The sequence below is a fragment of the Delphinus delphis genome, chromosome 9, assembly GCF_949987515.2.
Source record: "Delphinus delphis chromosome 9, mDelDel1.2, whole genome shotgun sequence".
Classification (NCBI taxonomy): Eukaryota; Metazoa; Chordata; class Mammalia; order Artiodactyla; family Delphinidae; genus Delphinus; species Delphinus delphis.
In genome coordinates, this window is record NC_082691.1 from 60865340 (window position 1) to 60885852 (window position 20513).

General features: G+C 45.0%; 1 protein-coding gene and 1 pseudogene across 1 annotated transcript; one reads left to right on the plus strand and one right to left on the minus strand.

Annotated features, from left to right (window-relative positions):
- Nucleotides 1-771: 771 nt before the first annotated feature.
- Nucleotides 772-2303, minus strand: LOC132430680 (lysosomal dipeptide transporter MFSD1-like; annotated as a pseudogene).
- A 16228-nt stretch (nt 2304-18531) lies between these two features.
- On the plus strand, nt 18532-18951 carry PRR15 (proline rich 15). The gene has a single exon (XM_060019922.1). The coding sequence runs from the start codon at nt 18562-18564 to the stop codon at nt 18949-18951; it is 390 nt and encodes a 129-aa protein (XP_059875905.1). The 5' UTR covers nt 18532-18561.
- The last annotated feature ends 1562 nt before the right edge of the window (nt 18952-20513 follow it).

Consider the following 20513-nt stretch of genomic DNA (forward strand, 5'->3'; position numbering starts at 1 on the left):
GTAAGGCCAACTTTCAACACCCATCGGCGAGAACAGTCACATGGCAGTCAACGCCTAAAGAATTAACAAGTGAATAATGACACAGTACACCATAAATCAGAAAAAAAAAAAAAAGGATGTAAATAAACTTATCCTGAATAAGGAATGCACTTTCAAGCTGTTCTAAAACTTTTAAGCATACAGTGTTACACCATGTACTTCAAACTAAGACAGGCTGGGCCCTGGGCCCCTTTGCTGCAGCACTTGTACCTGGACACACGTTTCCTGGAGCAACAGAATACAAAGAAACTATAAGGGACTAAAAATAACTGTGTGCATGTGCAGTTGGGGCACATGATGGACAAGATACAAAAAGACCAAAAAAAAAAATCCCTTCTACTCCCTCAAAAGCTTTTTTTTTTTTTGCTTTAAGATAAAGAAAAGGCCATATTCCTATGATACTCTTTGTGAAAATTATCTCAATACGAGATCCAAAGATTTCCATTATTCAGTGTCCGTACTCGAAATCACCCACATGTACCAGGTACAGTTTTCTGAACTTCACCACTGATGAGCCTATCCCAAAGTAGAATTCTTCAGCAATACAAAAGACACAGGCTAAAACAGTCCTCAGAATTATACTTTAAAATAAGTGTATTCAAAATATAAATATAACAACTCTCCAGACCATTATTTTTCCTAACAACTAAACTCTAAATTTGAAAAAAAAAATAAAGGAGTTTTTCAGACTAATGATGTGTGCAGCCCATTCTCATGACACATTTAAACTTCTCATTCTGCATGAGAAAGTTTTGTTTCTTCCCTTTGTCTTGCAGAATAATTTAGGTTCCCACCTTGGATATGATTCAACAAGTGGAGTAAGACCACAGATAACAGTGACAAAGAAACACAGGCAATGAAGAAAACTTCCAAAAACAAATATCCCCGAGTATCCAATATCATGCCAGCAATGATGGAAATGATGGCCAACCCAAGATTCTGAATGGACTGCATGAAGCCATATGCGGTTCCCAGTTGATGTTCAGGAACTACAAATGCCACCATTGGCCACAATGCACAGGCAAGCAACGAATAGTAGAGTCCCAGGAGACACATAGCAATCCAAGTGTTCCACAGCATAAAGGTCAGCATCATGTGGGAAGCAAGCAGGGTCACCATTGCACACAGATGATGTTACTTCCCGTTTTATCCACCAGGAGCCCAAACACTATACTGCTAATATCACTCGCTGTCTGGGAGAAAAATCCAAATTTCTCTGTAAAGAAATCTTTGTGAAGTCCAATGAAAGGGAACACGGCAACATAATAGCAGACACAGGTGATAAATATAGCCACAGGGGTAAGGAGAAGTCCTTCACATCAGTCAACTTAATAACTTCACCTGTTTTGCTTTGTTCTTTATGAAGGATTCTTTCTGCTGTCTGATCCAAACAAGCAAGGGCCAAGGCACAGACTAGTGAAAGAATACATGTTATACCCCCAGTCATAAGTGTGACCCCAAGTGTCGTGTGACCAGCAGAACCCAAGGAAGCTTAAACCTTAGAATACAGCCATCTCATGAGGTTCACGTTTACTGTTCTTCCAATTCCAGCCATGCTAAGCTGGAGTCCAACTTACACCAAACACCAAGTTTAATTCTTTGCCTTTAAACCAACTCACAGCATACGTATTCTGGGCAACTGCTAAGGAGTCCCCACCCAGCCCAAACATAACCATCCAAACTCCATCAGCCAAAAAGCATTAAATATTCCACCCAGGGCAAAAACAAATAGCAACTAAAAATAATGGTGCCCCATCGTATTCCAAATGCTTGCTCTATCAAAAAGCCACCAAAGAGGGGCTTCCCTGGTGGGCGCAGTGGTTGAGAGTCCGCCTGCCGATGCAGGGGACACGGGTTCGTGCCCCGGGCCGGGAAGATCCCACATACCGCGGAGCGGCTGGGCCCGTGAGCCATGGCCGCTGAGCCTGCGCGTCCGGAGCCCGTGCTCCGCAACAGGAGAGGCCACAACACTGAGAGGCCCGCGTACCGCAAACAAACAAACAAAAAAGCCACAAAAGAAACACAAAACTACATTGGGCCAAGAATACCAGGCATACCGCAGCATGAATTTCGTGGTATTCACCTGCATATCCTTGTAACCTGAGTCTGAGGTCGGCAGGATTATCATAGCCGAAGCCAAGGAAGAAAGCAACAGCACCAAAAGCCTGTGCGCCAGGCACTGGGGTCGCAGAGGTCCGGCGGGGCAGCGGGGCGACGGGGGCTCTTGTGCTGGCGTCGTCTGGGCCGCCTGGCAGCGCCCTCGCTTCCTCCCCGCCTCCCCCGGGCCGGCGGCGGGAGACCGAGAGATGACCGTGACCGCAACTTACCAGAGGAAGCCGCCGCCAGAGCCCCGCGAAAACTGTGCTCACGTGACCGCGGTCGTTCATGTGATGCCTCACAATCTTTTTAACAAGCCCTCCAGGTGATTCCAATGCAGGATAAATTTGAGAAGAACTTGTTTAGAACAGAAAAGGTTTCACCTGAACTGCGGCTAAATCCACCCATTCCGAAGTGTTTGGATACCTGAAGAAACTCAGGATTTATTAATGAAGAAGGGGAAATAGTTTTGTAGCATTGGGAAGGATGTTCAAACTTTCAGAGGCTGAATAAGACCCTCCACATCCATAGACCAAGGTCCCCAAAGGCCTCTCACCTCCATAACTATGGAACCACCTCTATCTCTAAAATGACATTGTCTGACCTGTAAACTTCATGAAGGCAGGAATTGGTCTACTTGGCTCACCAGTCTACCCTTGTCCCTAAATGGAACTTTGCCTGGCATACAGTAGGCACTCAAACACTTTCTAAATTAATAGAATAATCCTTCTACAAATATTCAAATATCCTATAATATTTTGGTGTCATGGAGGAGGGGGTGATTCTAGAAGCAGAAGAATCTGAAAATGCATATTGACTCTTGTCCACCATTTAGAGTTCTGTCCAGTATCTGAACCCTTCAGTTACTGAAGCTTTCTTGGAACTAGTTATCCAAAACTCACCTAATCTTCACCATATTCTTTCTCCTTCTATCCAGTAGGTATGATTAAGCCTCAAAATAATTCAGGTTGGAGAATCTGAAGATTTAAGTCTCTAGTTCAATTGCCTGTTACACAAGTTCAATTGCAGGTTACAACCCCGTTGTTTCAATCTTGCCTCTTATCACTTTCTGATAGTATAATTTGGGAAAGTTACTTTACTTCTTAGGCCTCAGTTTCCTTGTCATTATAATGAACTAGTGTCGGTACATATTCCGTGAAGTAATTGTGAGGCTTAAGATAATCTATGTACAGCACTCAGTATAGTATTTGGGGCACACAGTAAGACAAATGTGTGTCTAAAAACTCAAGAGCTGTGGGAAACTTTTATGAGAATACTTACACTAAGTAAGCCTTAGTAAACTTTCTTCAGAGTTACAGGACATCACATTGCTGCCTAGCAAATTATAGGGGGATTCTAGCAGTTGACTGTCCAATGGGTTTTTGAAGCCAAGCCACACCTGCCCTGTGCTGTGATGTGGTGGAAAGCCATCATGGGAGCCCTACCAGAGCACTGAATTTAGAGCCACGAGACCTGGCTCGGTCACAGATCAAGGCTTCCAACATTTCTGAGCCCCAGGTTTCTCCCCTCTGAAACTTGAAAATTAATGCCTGCTTGTCTGCCCGACCCACCAACCTCATGGGTTATCACTGAGGCCAGATGGCACAGGAGCAGGTGTGGAGGTGCTGCGACACACCTTCATACCACCAGGTCAAGCTTCAGTGCTTGTGCTCCCCCCCCCCAGAGTGCTCTCCCTGGAGCCCCATCAACCTCACTGCAGCTTCGGGTCTCTGCTTACTTGGCTTCTCGTTTGCTGGCACAGTTGACCACTCCCTTCTTCTCCAACCCCCTCTCTCTCGGCTGCTGTGCCACCACCCTCGCCCCCATCCTCTGCCCAGGCTCCTCTGCCCATTCTCCCTCTAGAACTCTCCAAGCCCCTTGGAACACTCTCCAAGGCTGCCTTCTTGCCGTACTTTCTCTGTAGGCAATCACATCTACTCCGCCTTCCAATGCTATCCGTCAACAATTCCAAATGATTGCTAAGATTCAGTAAGCTATCCTTTACTATTGCTGAGAAACATTCCATGGTATGGATTTACCACAGTCTGTTTTGCCTTTCACCCACTGAAGGGCATCTGGATTGTTTCCAGTTTGGAAAGGGTGCAATTTCTGGGTCATATTTGCATGTTTAGTTTTTTTAAGAAACTATCAAGCTGTTTTCCAGAGCAGCTGGACCATTTCACATTCCCACCAGCAACGTGTAAGTGATTCAGTTTCTCCACAGCCTCACTAGCATTTGGTGTCATCGTTATTTTCTATTTTAGTCATTCTGATAAGTTCATGTTGATATCTCACTGTGGTTCGCATTTGCATTTCACTAATGGTTAATGATGCTGAACATCTTTTCATGTGGTTATTTGTCATCTGTGTCTCCAATTTAGTGAAACAACTGTTCAAGTCTTTTGCCCATTTCATAATTGATTCTTTTTCACTATAGAATTTTGAGAGTCCTTTATATATTTTAGGTATATATGGTTTGCAAATATTTTCTCCTAGTCTGTAGTTTGTCTTTACATCCTCTTAACAGAGTGTTTTTCAGAGCCAAAGTTTTTCTCCGTTTTGATGAAGCCCAACTTAGTTATTTTTCCTTTTATGGATCTTCGTTTTAGCCATGTCTATGAACTCTTCACTTAGCCCTAGGTCCCAAAGACATTCTATATTTTCTTCTAAAAGTTTTATATTTTTACATTTAAAATCCATGGTCTAATTATTAATTATACTGTGTGATGTTTACGTCAAGATTCACTTTGCACCTTTGGCACAAAGGGACTGTCCAGAATAAGGGTAGAAGGATCTCCCAGGAGGATGACGTGTGCGAGGCATGGGGGATAAACAGTCCAGATGGAACTGTGTGGCTAAAGAGACAGCCACGTTGAAGACGGCCACCATGACACCTTCTGCTGCTGCCCCATCTGACAATGTGCTCCAGCAAAACAAGCAACTCCACCAAGAAAGAAGGAGACTCAAGGCATCCCCAGGAGGAGACTGTGCAACAGACCGAGAGAGGTCAGTCCCTATGGAAGGAGAAGGAAGTGTCCAGGAGGGATTTTTTTTTTTTTTTGGCGGTATGCGGGCCTCTCACCGTTGTGGCCTCTCCCGTTGCGGAGCACAGGCTCTGGACGCGCAGGCTCAGTGGCCATGGCTTACGGGCCCAGCTGCTCCAGGGCATGTGGGATCTTCCCAGACCGGGGCACGAACCCGTGCCCCCTGCATCGGCAGGTGGACTCTCAACCACTGCGCCAGCAGGGATGCCCAGGAGGGATATTTTTAGGAAAAACAAAATGGAACACATATATACTGATATGATAGCACTTGTAGAAAAGTGCACCAAGAAGCCATTGGAAAGCGTAGAAAGAATTAGAAACAGGACTAAAAACAAGCAGATTGAAAGGGTTGAGGTGGGGGGAGGGTGGGCAGGGAGAGGCCATTATTAATTTTAGGAAAAGACAAAAAGTAGGAAAGCAAATATAATGTTCTGTACACTATAATGCTTAGCCTGAACAATATTTACAAAGGCACAATAATATCAACATGGAATTGTCAATTAAACAAAGGCTGTAATATGACCACTGTACTGGGATAGGAGAGAAAGGAAGCAGAAGGCATGGTGGTATAAGAGAACAAAAGGCTCAAATACCATAATAAGAAATTAATAGAGGTTAAATATCGAAAAATCAAAAGAGAGCATAATACACAAATTAATTAGAAATATAGAGATGTGCACATGTCGGAAACAAAAAGCAAAATTGTTGAAGGTGGTTGGGGAAGAGAACTAAGGGAAGGAATGAGATAAGAAACCCCTGTGATGTGCTATAATCACCTTAATAACATTTGACTTTTGAACTCTGTGTGCATAGATTACTTAAATAAAATAAAAACTAATTTTTTAAAATAATTAATCATGCCGTGTCTACATAGCAGAGACATGATGCTCCTGTTCTTTCCCTCCTTTGGGTCTGATTCAGTGATGTGGATTATATATTAAGATTCCAGGAGCTAAAGGGGCAACACATATTAAACATATTCCTTGGCTCGTGCCTCAGCCGCATTGTGGTAGTGACCTTACTTCTAAGGATTCTGCCTTACGATTTGTTAATCCTTTTCTGGTAACATTGCTTTCAAGCTTAACTGAGCACACTTCCTCCTTCAATGACAGGTAATGCAATTTCGGTGCCGAAAGGATGAAGAGCGTTCTTGAATCACATACAGAAAACTTCTGCTTGATTTGATTTAATCATTAAGTATGTTCCTGAAAAAAAAGTTAGATTCAGAGCAAATTGTTGTATATTAAATACTCTCCGGTAAATTTTAACCTGATGTTCTTGGGGGGGGGGGGAAGCAATGGGCCCTAACCAACAGTAATGACAGTGAACTTTAAGATTCTCTACCCATTATTTTCCAAAAGCACTTGTAAGTGATTGATCTGTGGAGTCTGTTTACATGATTTTCCTACGCAGCCAATGAAAGAAATCAGTCAAGGAGAAACTAACATTTACTGAGTGCCTATTGCGTGTCAGGCACTGTGCTGGGGACTTTAATAAATGTATTGTCTGCTTTAATCTTGGCAACGATCCAGAGAAGTAGATAGTATTATCCCCACTTTACATTTAAGGAAACCGGAGCCTAAAGATATTAAGCAATTTTCTCAAAGCCACACAGCTCGTAATTCAAACCAACCATCAAGTCTTTTCACAAGAAATGTATATAATTACAATTCCCAGTGTTAATTTGAGCTTTGAGTGCTCTGTGATTCCATAGGGCTTTAATATTTAAGCAACCACATATGATTTAGCATTATTCTAAGTGGGAAACTTAGAAGACGATGACCTAATTCGAATCTTTTAAGTATGACTACCTCTTTTGATGTAATAGCCTGGATACCAACAACTATTTATTGATCTAATGATTAACTAAAAGGCAATATGAGATTCAAATATCAATATTAAAAGAACATTGTACTAGGGAAAGAGTAACTCAAACCGAATCAAAATAACTGCACCTCTTCTGGTCCTGTGACTTGGAGCAACTTGCTTCAAATTTCTAGGATAAAACTGTAGAACTTGTAATATCTCTCTCTCAGGGTTGCTCTACCATTAAAACAGTAAGAACACTTTCCACTTTTGGATAAGCACATAGTAAAGTGAAAGCCCAGAGTAAGAATTTAAAATTTGCCATTATTATAAAAGTTTTATAGCTGCAGCTGAAGTAGTTTCCCCCAGTAGGTAAGTGAAATGACATCAAGTAGATGAAACTGAATGTTCACTGGAGTGTACAACGGGAGATTTACCTGTGTTGGCACCGAACAGAAAGCTGAGTGCCAAAACATTGGTGCACCTCCCCTGACAGCCTTTGACTTAGGAAAGCAGCTATTTCTTATGGATTTCTAACTATGTTTTGACACTGGCCTTGATGCAAATGATGAAACCAAAAGATTCCCTTCCTGCATCATGTTACCCTTCCATCAGATATCCACCTCCTCCCTGTGCACATGTGACGTAATGAGCTGACACATCGACAAACCATAAAGAGAAAATATAACCTGGCGAACGGAGCATAACCGAATCAACCCTTTGAAAATGGAAATGAACAACTGCAGATAGCAAGTCACCCTTTACAGGATCTAGTTTACCCTGGGCCTGACCTGGAACCAGGTGACCAGCCAGAGAACATTACCTTGTGTGGTAACACATGACTTTTATTTACATCAGTGATTTTCTAATAAACAATAAAGTAGAATTATCTTTGTTTCCTGAGAGAGTCAAGATGTGCTGTGGAGCCCTGTTCTGAAATGTCATGTCCTCTAGATCATTCATTTATTCCCCAAGTACAATATTTAATAAAATCTCATCAGCCATCCTCTGGTATTACTTTATTCTTCCCCATCCGCATTTACCACCTAACCACATCTCCTTCAAAGGGTATTGCAACATGATAGTGCTCTTACAATTTTAAGAAAAAAGCAAACATTTATCAGATAATTTGGTCCACCTACTGTACTCACTTCTCAGAATTAAAGAAAATCAGGCTATTATTACCTGTAATGACAGATTGAAATTTTATTTCATTGCCACTTTTAGTACATTTCTTTTTACAAGTTGGTCATATTTTAACCAAGAAAGCACACATTTCTGCATTGGATGGTCGTGCATTCAACAATAGTACGAACTGTTATTGTCAGGCAGATGCCAGGTCCTAAAGACTCATTAGTGACCTGTCCGAGTGCTCACGGAGAGACACAGCACAGAGAGGAGTTAGTCCCTGGACTCTGAAGCCAGTTTTCCTGGGGTCAAATGCTGGCTCTAATACTTACTGGCTGTGTCACCTTGGGCAAGTAACTTAAGTTCTTAGTGTCTCAGTTACCTCATCTATAATAATAATAGTACCTATTTCACAGGGCTTTCAGGAAGATTAAATGACTTAATATTTATAAAGCAATTAGAAATGTACCCAGTACACAGAAAGTGTTCTGTTAATGATCATTAAATAAAATGGAACTCATTTTCTAGTGAGGGAGTCAGACAATAAATAAATAAGAAAATTATAATCTAGTCGCAGGGACAAACATCAAGCAAACAATTGACAATAAAATTAAAACACACCCACTCCTGTCAGTGGCAGCTAGGTTATTTGGCTGAATTCTCTTGCTGGAAAAAATTGGGCACGAAAACAACTTCAGTTTTCATAGCCCTCTGGAGCATAAGGGACAGAATTATAAGTGAGTGTAGGGCTCATCCAAAAAAGAGCAATTAATAGAAGATTTTTCCCTTGATAAGTGTCAGACCCCAAAGGGCCATACCCTCAGGCTCCGGGCAGCCCAGAAGTAAACTATACCCATCCCCCCAACAGGTCTTCATGGACAATTAAGTTAATTTGGAGCAGAAAAGATGGGGAGGCGGGTAGGGAGGGAATGGACTTGTCCCTGGAGTGTGACTATAGGCTAATGGTCCTGTGGATCTCTTGTTTTTGGTTATCCCAAATCCTCAAGCCATGAACTGATTGTAAAGTGGTCCTGCCTGGTAGTGTCCCTAAACTCTTGAAAATCCTTTCTAGAAAAAGTGACTTTTGTCTTAGGTCTTAAATTTTCTTACAAATAATTTTTTAAGGAAAATGAGGAACATACAATGATATCCAAGAATACTAAAGGAACCAGATCCACAAAAGGAGGAGGTGTGGGAAGTTACAAAGAGTCAGCTGGTGTTGACTGAATTTTGGAGGGAGGTGGAACTGTACAAACCAGCCTTGCTTAGGTCAAGTGTGAAACTGACATGATTAGTCATATTTTGTGACTGTAATTTTGTTTGTTTTTGTTTTTTCTTTTTTTGCGGTACGAGGGCCTCTCACTGTTGTGGCCTCTCCCGTTGCGGAGCACCGGCTCCGGACACACAGGCTCAGCGGCCATGGCTCACGGGCCCAGCCGCTCTGCAGCATGTGGGATCTTCCCGGACCGGGGCACGAACCCGTGTCCCCTGAATCGTCAGGCGGACTCTCAACCACTGCGCCACCAGGGAAGCCCATGACTATAATTTTTATACTTCTAGGTATGCATTCATGTTAACCTGACAGGGCACAGGATGAGATGATGTGAACAGTGGAGTCCAAATTCAGGCACAGGTGCAACACCCTCTCTTTAAAAGTTTACAGACTAGGGACTTGCCTGGTGGTGCAGTGGTTAAGAATTTGCCTGCCAGTACAGCGGACACAGGTTCTAGCCCTGGTCCAGGAAGATCCCACATGCCCCAGAGCATCTAAGCCCGTGCCTCACAGCTACTGAAGCTCACACGCCTAGAGCCCGTGCTCTGCAGCAGGAGAAGCCACCACAATGAGAAGCTTGCGCACCACAATGAAGAGTAACCACCGCTCGCCAGCAACTAGAGAAAGCCCACGCAAAACAACGAAGACCCAAGGCAACCAAAAATAAATAAATAAATAAATTTATTTTTAAAAGTTTACAGACTACATCCAACAACACTGATGTGCATACACAGAAAGGAGAAAATAAATATTAAACTACAAGTACATGGGTGACTATAAAGGAAAAGGCCATAGGAGAGACAAATCTAATTTTCAAAGAATGGAAGAGTCCATAAAAGAAAGGGATGATGGAAGGGAGGGAAGGGGGATAGGGAAGGGGTAGGATGAATGGAGTAAATGTGAAAATGTGGGCCATAGTTATCCTTGGGTGAAAAGAATATCAATCACCTTTATTTTCTTCATTTTGATTAGCTGTATTTTTTTAACATCTTTATTGGAGTATAATTGCTTTACAGTGGTGTGTTTCTGCTTTATAACAAAGTGAATCAGCTATACATATACATATATCCCCATATCTCCTCCCTCTTGCGTCTCCCTCCCACCCTCCCTATCCCACCCCTCTAGGTGGTCACAAAGCACTGAGCCGAACTCCCTGTGCTATGCAGCTGCTTCCCACTAGCTATCTGTTTTACATTAGGTAGTGTATATATCTCCATGCCACTCCTTCACTTCGTCCCAGCTTACCCTTCCCCCTCCCCGTGTCCTCAAGTCCATTCTCTGCGTCTGTGTCTTTATTCCTGTCCTGCTCCTAGGTTTTTCAGAACTTTTTTCTTTTTTTTTTTTAGATTCCATATATATATGTGTTAGCATATGGTATTTGTTTTTCTCTTTCTTACTTCAGTCTGTATGACAGACTCTAGGTCCATCCACCTCACTACAAATAACTCAACTTCGTTTCTTTTTATGGCTGAGTAATACTCCATTGTATATATGTGCCACATCTTCTTTATCCATTCATATGTTGATGGACACTTAGGTTGCTTCCATGTCCTGTCTATTGTAAATAGAGCTGCAATGAACACTGTTGTACATGACACTTTTTGAATTATGGTTTTCTCAGGGTATGTGCCCGGTAGTGGGATTGCTGGATTGTATGGAAGTTCTATTTTTACTTTTTTAAGGAACCTCCATACTGTTCTCCATAGTGGCTGTATCAATTTACATTCCCACCGGTAGTGCAAGAGGGTTCCCTTTTCTCCACACCCTCTCCAGCGTTTATTGTTTGTAGACTTTTTGATGATGGCCATTCTGACTGGTGTGAGGTGATACCTCATTGTAGTTTTGATTTGCATTTCTCTAATTATTAGTGATGTTAAGCATCCTTTCATGTGTTTGTTGGCAATCTGTATATCTTCTTTGGAGAAATGTCTATTTAGGTCTTCTGCCCATTTTTGGATTGGGTTGTTTGTTTTTATGATATTGAGCTGCATGAGCTGCTTGTAAATTTTGGAGATTAACTCCTTGTCAGTTGCTTCATTTGCAGATATTTTCTCCCATTCTGAGGGTTGTCTTTTTGTCTTGTTTATGTTTTCCTTTGTTGTGCAAAACCTTTTAAGTTTCATTGGGTCCCATTTGTTTATTTTTGGTTTTATTTACATTTCTCTAGGAGGTGGGTCAAAAAGGATCTTGCTGTGATTTATGTCATAGAGTGTTCTGCCTATCTTTTCCGATTAGCTGTATTTCTTAACTTTTCTCATCATGTGTTTTCCTTTGCCTTGTTCCCACCATAAATGCTTTAAAGGAAGAGAATCAATTTCTCCGCCTCTGATACAATGCCAGGTTTGCTAGGATTGCAAATGCCAAGTTGAACTTCTAAAGTTCCTCTTTTAATTTCTAGTATGCAAATCCTGCTCTCTAGAAAGTCATTATCTATTGTCTTTTAGTGTAATCATTTATTGCACTTAAAGGGTCACCTGAGAAAGAAACAATTTAATTTTTTTTTTTTTTTTTTTTGCGGTACTTGGGCCTCTCACTGCTGTGGCCTCTCCCGTTGCGGAGCACAGGCTCCGGACGCACAGGCTCAGCGGCCATGGCTCACGGGCCCAGCTGCTCTGCAGCATGTGGGATCTTCCCGGACCAGGGCACGAACCCATGTCCCCTGCATCAGCAGGCGGACTCTCAACCACTGCGCCACCAGGGAAGCCCCAACAATTTAATTTTTTAAAAAAAGAAGAGAAGAAAGAAACTGTCCTTTCTCAAACCATCAACACATTTTTGAAAAGTAAAAAATGACAAGAAAAAAATATTATAAAGAAATGTACGCAATGCCCAATCTAAGCATATTTAAATTCTGTAACATTGAAAGTCACCTACTATTCACTGGGTAGATAAATCAACTTTTAAATGCATCTATACTGTATTCATAGCTTACCAACACAGAGGTTTAGGACAGTCCATGTTCTCCTTATAGAAGCAAACAGCAGGATTCCTAGATCAGTAGTTACAGAACACAACTATATTTGTTTAACACTAACTCTCTTTGTTGTTTTTTGGTTTGGGGTGGGTTTTTTTTTTATTTTTTTATTTTTTGGTACGCGGGCCTCTCACTGTTGTGGCCTCTCCCGTTGCAGAGCACAGGCTCCAGATGCGCAGGCTCAGCGGCCATGGCTCACGGGCCCAGCCACTCTGTGGCATGTGGGATCTTCCCCGACCGGGGCACGAACCCGTGTCCCCTGCATCAGCAGGCGGACCCCCAACCACTGCACCACCAGGGAAGCCCTGGGGTGGGTTTTTTTTTCATGAGATTGGTTATGAAAATTTTTATAGATTTAAACAGTTCTAGATTCAATAAATGGAGGAAAATAAGTCAATTGTTTTGATTTAAAATTCTATCTTTAAAAGTCAAACTACCATGAGATCTCAGATAATCCGATGCTCCTTGCCACCGTATGTTCACATGTACACATACCTTTATCCACTCATTCCCTTAACTCCAAGCCTCTTTTTTTTTTTTTTTTTTTTTTTGGCCTTGCCATGTGGCATCTTAGCTCCCTGGCCAGGGATTGAACGCATGCCCCCTACATTGAGAGTGTGGCGTCTTAACCATTGGACCTCCAGGGAAGTTCCAACTCCAAGCCTTTTCAGTGAAGTACCTTCTTTTGCAGATGCATTCGCCACCTCTAAAAACTTCTCCATCACTTAAACATTTCACTAAGCCCTTCTTCCAGGAAGAACTTTTCACATTGGTCAGGGAAAAAATGTGACAACACTACCTTTTTGCCTTTTGAACAATATATGTTTTTTCTATAACTCTGCTAGACTGTACCAAGAAGGAATGTTTGGGGCTGCAAGTAACAGAAAACTGTATTTAAAGCTGCGCTTAAATCATAGGAATCCACCTTATCTCACCGAACTAGTAGTCAAGAGATATGTCATCCCAGGGTTCTTCCAGGGGCTCACCAGTATCATGAAGGACCCAAACACTTGTCACACTCCCATGCCATCATCCTTAGTGTGCTGGGTTTTATTTCCATGTCTGTTGCCTCACTGTTGCACAATGGCTGCTGCACATCCTCACACTGTACTTAAACATAAGAATCAAGGGTATCGCAAAAGATGTTCTTCTTTCAGAAGGCTCTGTCCTGTATTTTTTTTTTCAAATTTATTTAGTTATATTTATTTTTGGCTGTGTTGCATCCTCGTTTCTGTGCGAGGGCTTTCTCTAGTTGCGGCAGGTGGGGGCCACTCTTCATTGCGGTGTGCGGGCCTCTCACTATCGCAGCCTCTCTTGTTGCCGAGAATAGGCTCCAGACGCACAGGCTCAGTAGTTGTGGCTCACGGGCCCAGTTGCTCCGTGGCACGTGGGACATTCCCAGACCAGGGCTCCAACCCGTGTCCCCTGCATTGGCAGGCAGATTCTCAACCACTGTGCCACCAGGCAAGCCCTCTGTCCTGTATTTAGGAAGAAACATTTCCAGAAGTCTTCCTTATAGCCCCATAAGTCAGAACTAGATCACATGCATGCTCCTAGTTACAAGGAAGACTGTAAAAGCATCTGTTTTAAGCCTCTAGTTAAACTCAGGCTCCTCTTTTGTATGAACTGAATGAAAGCGTGTCCTGTTGATTTTACCTCCTAACTCTCTTTTGCATACATCTAATTCTTCTCACCTCCCCCACTGCCAGCACCCTCCCACCAGCCATCAAAATATCCCACCTGAACTACCCCAACAGTTCCAAACTGGTTTTCCTGTAGCCCCACCTTGTCCACTCTACCATCCACTCTTTACAGTTTCCGTGATATTTTAAATGCAAATCTTACCATGTCACTTCCTCTATAATGGATTACGTTCAAAACTCCTACCAGGTCCTGAAGGGTCTGGTCGCGCCCACCTTTCTAACTTTGTCTCCTGCAGTGCTTCAGCTCACTTTGTACTCAGATCACACTGACCACCTCTTTGCTCCTTAAAAATCCTAAGCTCCTTCACAGCTCATGGCTTTTGCACGTGCTATTCCCTCTGTCTGGAGGGACACCCATTCTCCACCTCCCTAGTCCCTTCTGCCTCATTTCTCCTTAGTTTTCATGTCTCCATTTAAATGTTTTTACTGCATGCAACGGTTATTTATAAGGTGTTATCAAGTCAATGAAATACAGAAATATTCAAAGTTGTTAAATACAAACGGGAGGGATGGAAGAGAATGAATTTTTTAATTTCAGCAGTTAGCTGATGTTCATCTATTTAGAAAATGCTGGCCCTTTGTTAAATCATGCTAGATGAGAAGCCATTTGCAGGACTCATTTTCTTTTCCTAAATGTCTTCCTTCTTTCACCCATTTGATCAACAAACAACGTTTGGAACCCAGCTCCACCACTTTCTAGCGGTGAGGGTTCTTCAGACAGGACTTTCCTCCTTGGCACTATGACGATGTATCCCGTCCTCCTCTCATGGTTGGTGGCCTGTCTTTGTTCAGTTCTGGTGCTACGATTGCAAGTTTCCTCTCTAAAACGAATCCCAAGAAATATATGGAAATGTATCACTTTCAAATACACGCTGCTGTGCATATCATTTAAAAATCCAAGAATGCTAAACTAAGTTAAGGATATAAAATATTCATATTTTACCATATTTCATACATTGAAATACTCTATAAAAATTTCTTCCTATGAATTCCATATTGTAAGTTATGCAATAGGTAGGCATCATGTCTTTCACTACTTCACCACTTTAGAAAATCCTCAGAACAAAGATGCTGGGATGTCAGTTGCTCCATACGCAGTCCTTCAGAGGAGTTACACACGAGCTCAGTGAACATCAAAATAGTTCTTTGAAAAATAAAAGCATCCTAGAAGATGCAGCCGGTTGCACCTCTGCCTTATTAGTGAAAATGCCCTATGTCAAAACCTTTCTGTCCAGGTAATAAAAAGCACCCATATGTTCCTGGGAACAAAAGCCTCCTGAAACTTGACGCCATCCGCGGGTTCACTTGACTTCCAGCTCAGGGCTGGATCTGTACTCCTCAGGCGCGGTGGCTGTCCACGGACTTCTAGACCTGAGGGAAGGAAATTCACATCCTCACTGAGTCACGCTAAGAGACCGACACTGACTGGCAGGCTGCGGTATACGGTGCCGGTTAAGACCGCGGGAGCCGGAGTCAGGTCTCCAGGGTACAAATCCGGCTCTGCCACTCACCAGCCGTGCAACCTTGGGCAACCCTTTAGCCTTTCAGAGCTAAGTTATCCTCAAGTGAGGATAACAATAGTTCTTACCTCCTAGGGTTGCTGTGAGGAGGAGTAAATAAGTTAATCCACAGAAAGCGCTTGGAAGAGCGCCTGGCTGGCACATAACGAACTTGTTAATATTACAGTCTTTCAACTCAGGGCGCCTGCAACTCTGCAACATTGTGCCTGGGTATGGAACGGCTCCTGTAAGTTACAGAACTTGAGATTCTGGGAGCTGAGTGGCCACGGTTGGGGGCGCGGAGAGGAAAGGAAAAAAAGAAATTGGGGTAGGGGCAGAGGGAGAGAGAGCTGCGACGTTTATCCGCCGGAGCCCACCTGCAGCCTCGGTCTCCCGGCCTCCGGTCTCCTCTACCGTTTCTTCTTCAGGAGTCCGACTCGCGAGAGGCGCACGCAGCCTTTCTCCAATCAGACATCCCAAGGCTGGCGCCACGTAGGCGACCTGGTCCAATCTCGTCCCTGGAAGGCGGGAACGCGAACTTCCTACCTGCACCTGTGGCAGCAGTGGCCGCCTCCTGGGTTATTATTTTTTTCTTCCCGCTGCCCCGGGGCTCTGGTTTCTAGAATCACTTGGCGAATAACCAGCAGGTGAGCAGATGTCTTTCCCCGCGCGGAGGACCGACGCGGTAGGGAGCTTCAATGCATCAGAGTGAGCCCCTGAGATCCCATCTCCCTGCGGCTCCCGGGTGGCGCTATCAGGGAAAGGGAGAATGAAAGGCTACTAGGCGGGAGAGCCTGCCTGGCCATTCACCTGGGGCAGTGAGCCTGGCACCCACTCGCAGGGGCGGCCTCCGGTCGGAGCCAACAGCACTTCGAGCTCCGGGCTACTGCCGCCGCTGCGCCAGGAAGCTGGAGGAGCCAGGGGAGACCAGCAACAGCAATCGGCTTAGCTGGACTGCGGCGATTTCGGCTAGCACACCTTCCAGAAAGAAACCCGACCTCTCCAAGACCGCGCAGAGGGACGCCGCGCCCCGACTTCCAGATTAACCCAAGCGCACCCCCTCCCGACTCTGCGCGGGAAGAGAGGCGCGGAGCCGCGGGGTCCTGGGAAGCCTGAGCAGGTGAGCGATCAGGGTGATTCTCCGTCCGCCAAGACAGAGCCCATTCCGGGGTGTCACGCTGGGGCGCTCCCCCAGCGCCCGAGGAGAAGTTACTAGCTGCAGGCGTTCTGCGTAATTTGCAATCTTTCCCATGAGCAATTCGTGCAAAACCCTTCCGTGCATACAACGTTGATTGTGGAGAAGAAAGCGTAGGGTAGAAGACTGAAAGTAGCATCATAAACACCCACCACTATCACCACCACCACCACCACCAGTGAATAAGTTGGGGGTGCTTTTCCGATCTATAAAGCGGAGGGGGAATGGATGTTTGCAAACCCAACTGCAAACTGTGCCTGAGGGTGTGGGTGCCTTCTGTAAGGAAAGAACTTTTGGCCATTTTTTCTTCTATTGTTTTCAAGTCGAGTGTGCCCTCGGGGCGTTCTGGGGAGGAGCTGGTGCCAAGGTCTCCTTGCTCAGGGGAGGCCGCTGCGGCCGCCGGCGTAGGCCCTCCGGCTGTCTCCCCCCGGTTGGGGAAGGAGAACCTCCAAACCACAGACACCGCCGAATTTTCGCTCTCCAGAGCGGGCGAATCCCAGCAGCGCCGGGCGCGTGGGATGGGAAGGAGCCCAGCGGAAACCTGGAAATGAGCCGCGGCGCCAGCGAATCCTGCTCGTTCGTGGAGTTAGTGCCCAGCACAGAAAATGAGCAGAGGAGCCTCGCTTCCGATATTCGCACCTTAAGTGCTAACAAACAGCCTTTTCGCTCCGCAGTGCTATTTTAAAAGCTGGGAAGAGGCAAATTGGAGTTCTTGGTTGTGCGCTCTCTCCTTTGGAGGAGGGAATTGCGCAAGGAAAAGAACAGAAGCCTTTAATTTGTAACTAAAATCCCATGAGTTGAGTTGCCTAGTACAAACAGACGCGGTGCACATTTTAATACAGAACTAAGGGAAGGGGACTTGGGCTCATCTCAACCGCAGGCAGCGGGTGGCTTCAAAGAGACGCAAGATTGGTCTCTGGGGAATAAAAGGAAGCGTTAGGATGGCGGTTTTCAAGGGAAGTTAGGTCTAGACATGCTTCTCTGAAGGTCGTCAGGCAGAAGTTTTGTCGAAAGCAGAATTTAAAAGAAACAAACACCATGAGCTTGTCCCTCGCTCTTACTGGCCTGTAAATCCGCCCCCCACGCCCCGCCCCGCCCCGCCCCCGAAGAATCACATCAAAAAGGATCCCGGGACAGAAGTCCAGGGAACAAAAACCTTTGAGGGAAATTTCGGAACTGTTTGACAGGGATCTAATGTTCATGGCTCACCTATAGCGGGGGCGCGCTTGCTTCCGGGCGCCCTCCTCGCAGGTGCCCTTCTGGACCCGGTGGGTCACCTTTGGGCTTCGTCCACAAACGGGCGGAGTGACAGGACAGGCCATTTTCCCTCTGGGGCCTGGTTAATCCAGAAGCCCCGGCACCCACCCCTGGGTGGCCCTCGCGCGCGGACCACTGCGCTATCCTGGAAGCCAGACTAAGGCTGAGGCCAGGGAGTGCCAAGACTCAGTCTCGAGACCAGAGGGTGGCGCCCCGGAAGCCCTTCGTCCGCCTGCGCCCTGGCGGGGGGCGGGGGGGGCGCGGCGGTACCCTCTGCGGCCCGCGCGGCTGCGGACCCTCGGACCCCAGCCGCCCCGGTGCCAGACGGAGCCAAGGGGAGGAAGTGGGATTGAGGGGCACGTGACTTCGACAAACCCAGTAACGAAGTTTTGTTTTCCTCCCCAGCACAAGCCTCTGCTTCGGCGGCTCCCAGCCCGCAGCCCGCTTGCGAGAAGCCGGGGCAGGGCCGAGGTGGACGAGAGAGGCGCCGCTGCCGCTGAGGCCCTTCCCCGCTCGCCGCGCCCCCCGCCACTTGGCCCGCTGGCCATGGCCGACGGCGGCGGCACAGGCAGCTCGGGCTCCTGGTGGAGTTCGTTAAAGAACAGCAGGAAGAAAAGCAAGGACGCCGCGGGGGGTGCGAAGCCTCCCACCCAGCCTGACCCCGGGGAACCCGCGGCGCCCGCCCCGCCTGGCCCCGACTGGACTAGCAGTTCCCGGGAGAATCAGCATCCCAATCTCCTCGGGGGCGCCGGCGAGCCCCACAAGCCAGACAAGTTGGGCGGGGAGAAATCGGGCAACAGCCGCCGAAATTTGAAGATCTCGCGCTCGGGCCGCTTTAAGGAGAAGAGGAAAGTGCGCGCCACTCTGCTCCCCGAGGGAGTCAGGTCCTCGGAGGAGGCGAGCTTCTCTGGTGACCCGCACGAGGACAAGCAGTAGCCCAAGCGCTCCGGGACTCTCTTCGCACCACGCCTCCCCAACCCCCAGGTCTAAACCCGAGAATTCTGCCCCGCCCCTGTTCTTGGAGTCTCATCCCACCAAATTCAGAATATTCGCACAAGGCCTCCAGAGTTTATTTTCCTAGAAATTGACGTGACAAAACAACGTGTTCCGTGTATCACGACTCAAGGATGCATTAAATATTTATTCGTGGTAAGAGAAGATACCGCAGAGGAAGTTGGCACAATTTTTTTCAAAAAACTTCAGTGGCCTCGTTTGCGTCGCCCGTGGGAGTGAGAAGGGTACTTTTGTAAGAGACCTTAGCTCAGCTGGAATTGCGCAGCCCTCCACTGAGAACGGCATGCTCTGATTCCGAACTTGCTATTGGAAAGCAAATCACAGTGCTATCTTTAATGCCTGAGAAATGCACTTTAGGAGTACTTTTGTAGACACACCTTAAGTGAAGGGATGGAAGAGAGCAGGAAGCATTCTTAAGTAGAAGCATTTTAATTAAGGCAGGATTGCTTTTAATGTTGAACTGCAAAACTGTACTTGCCTGTTGTAGCGTGGACTATTAAAACTGTTGCACTGTAAGACTTAAGGTGACTTTTGTATTTTTTTTTCCATTGCAAGACTGAAGCTCATCATACTTAAAAGCAGGCATGCAAAATCCAGGGTGACAGAGTTAATCATTTGCCACATAACCTGACAGTTCCTCTTGAAAAGCTGCAGGGAGGAGACCATGTCTACAAACTACCAACACCCAGATAGGAAACAGCTAGCTGGATATCCCTATTTACAAACCAAGTTCGAGGAAGAGAGGGAGAGGTACCAATTAATTATTCCTAAGTTTTCTTTTTTACTTCAGTGCATCTTCATAGAGTAAGTCACAATGCTAATAATAATTCTTTCTGTATTCATTATTCACCTGATTCAGAATTGTCTAAAAATACTTATTCAAACAGGTGGACTGAACTCTCAGTTTGTGCAAAGCTGGCTTTTTTCCCACCCTCTTTGCTTCAAAAGCTAATTTCCTTAGTCTGAAGTAAGAATTTATCTAGGTGCAAGGCCTTAAAGATCTACCAACCTGTAGATTTTTAACAAAAATCTACCTGTTTGCTTTTGTTATGAACTTCAAGTAAAAGAGTAAATCAGTACTGAAATCACTTGCTTTCAGCAAATTACAAGAGAGTTATTGTAGTTGTTAAGATCCCTGGGACCTCTTCCCACCACAATTCAGTTCATTTATAACCATTTAGAAATGCATAGCGGGGAAATTATAATGATCAAAGTGTGTGTGTGTGTGTATATATATATACACACACACATTGTACATATATATAATAGATATATATTATATTAATATATTAATAACATATATAGTTATAAAGCAGAAACTAACACACCACTGTAAAGCAATTATACTCCAATAAAGATGTTAAAGAAAATAACATATGTAATATATATAATATATATAAATATATAAAATTCTGATTTCACTGAGTTGGGATTAAATCAGTGCATTCCTCCCACTGCATAATTAGGACTGCTTTAAAACTATG

Excerpts from the sequence above, each read along its gene's own strand:
- PRR15 (XM_060019922.1), top strand. The coding sequence starts at position 18,562 with ATGGCCGACGGCGGCGGCACAGGCAGCTCGGGCTCCTGGTGGAGTTCG.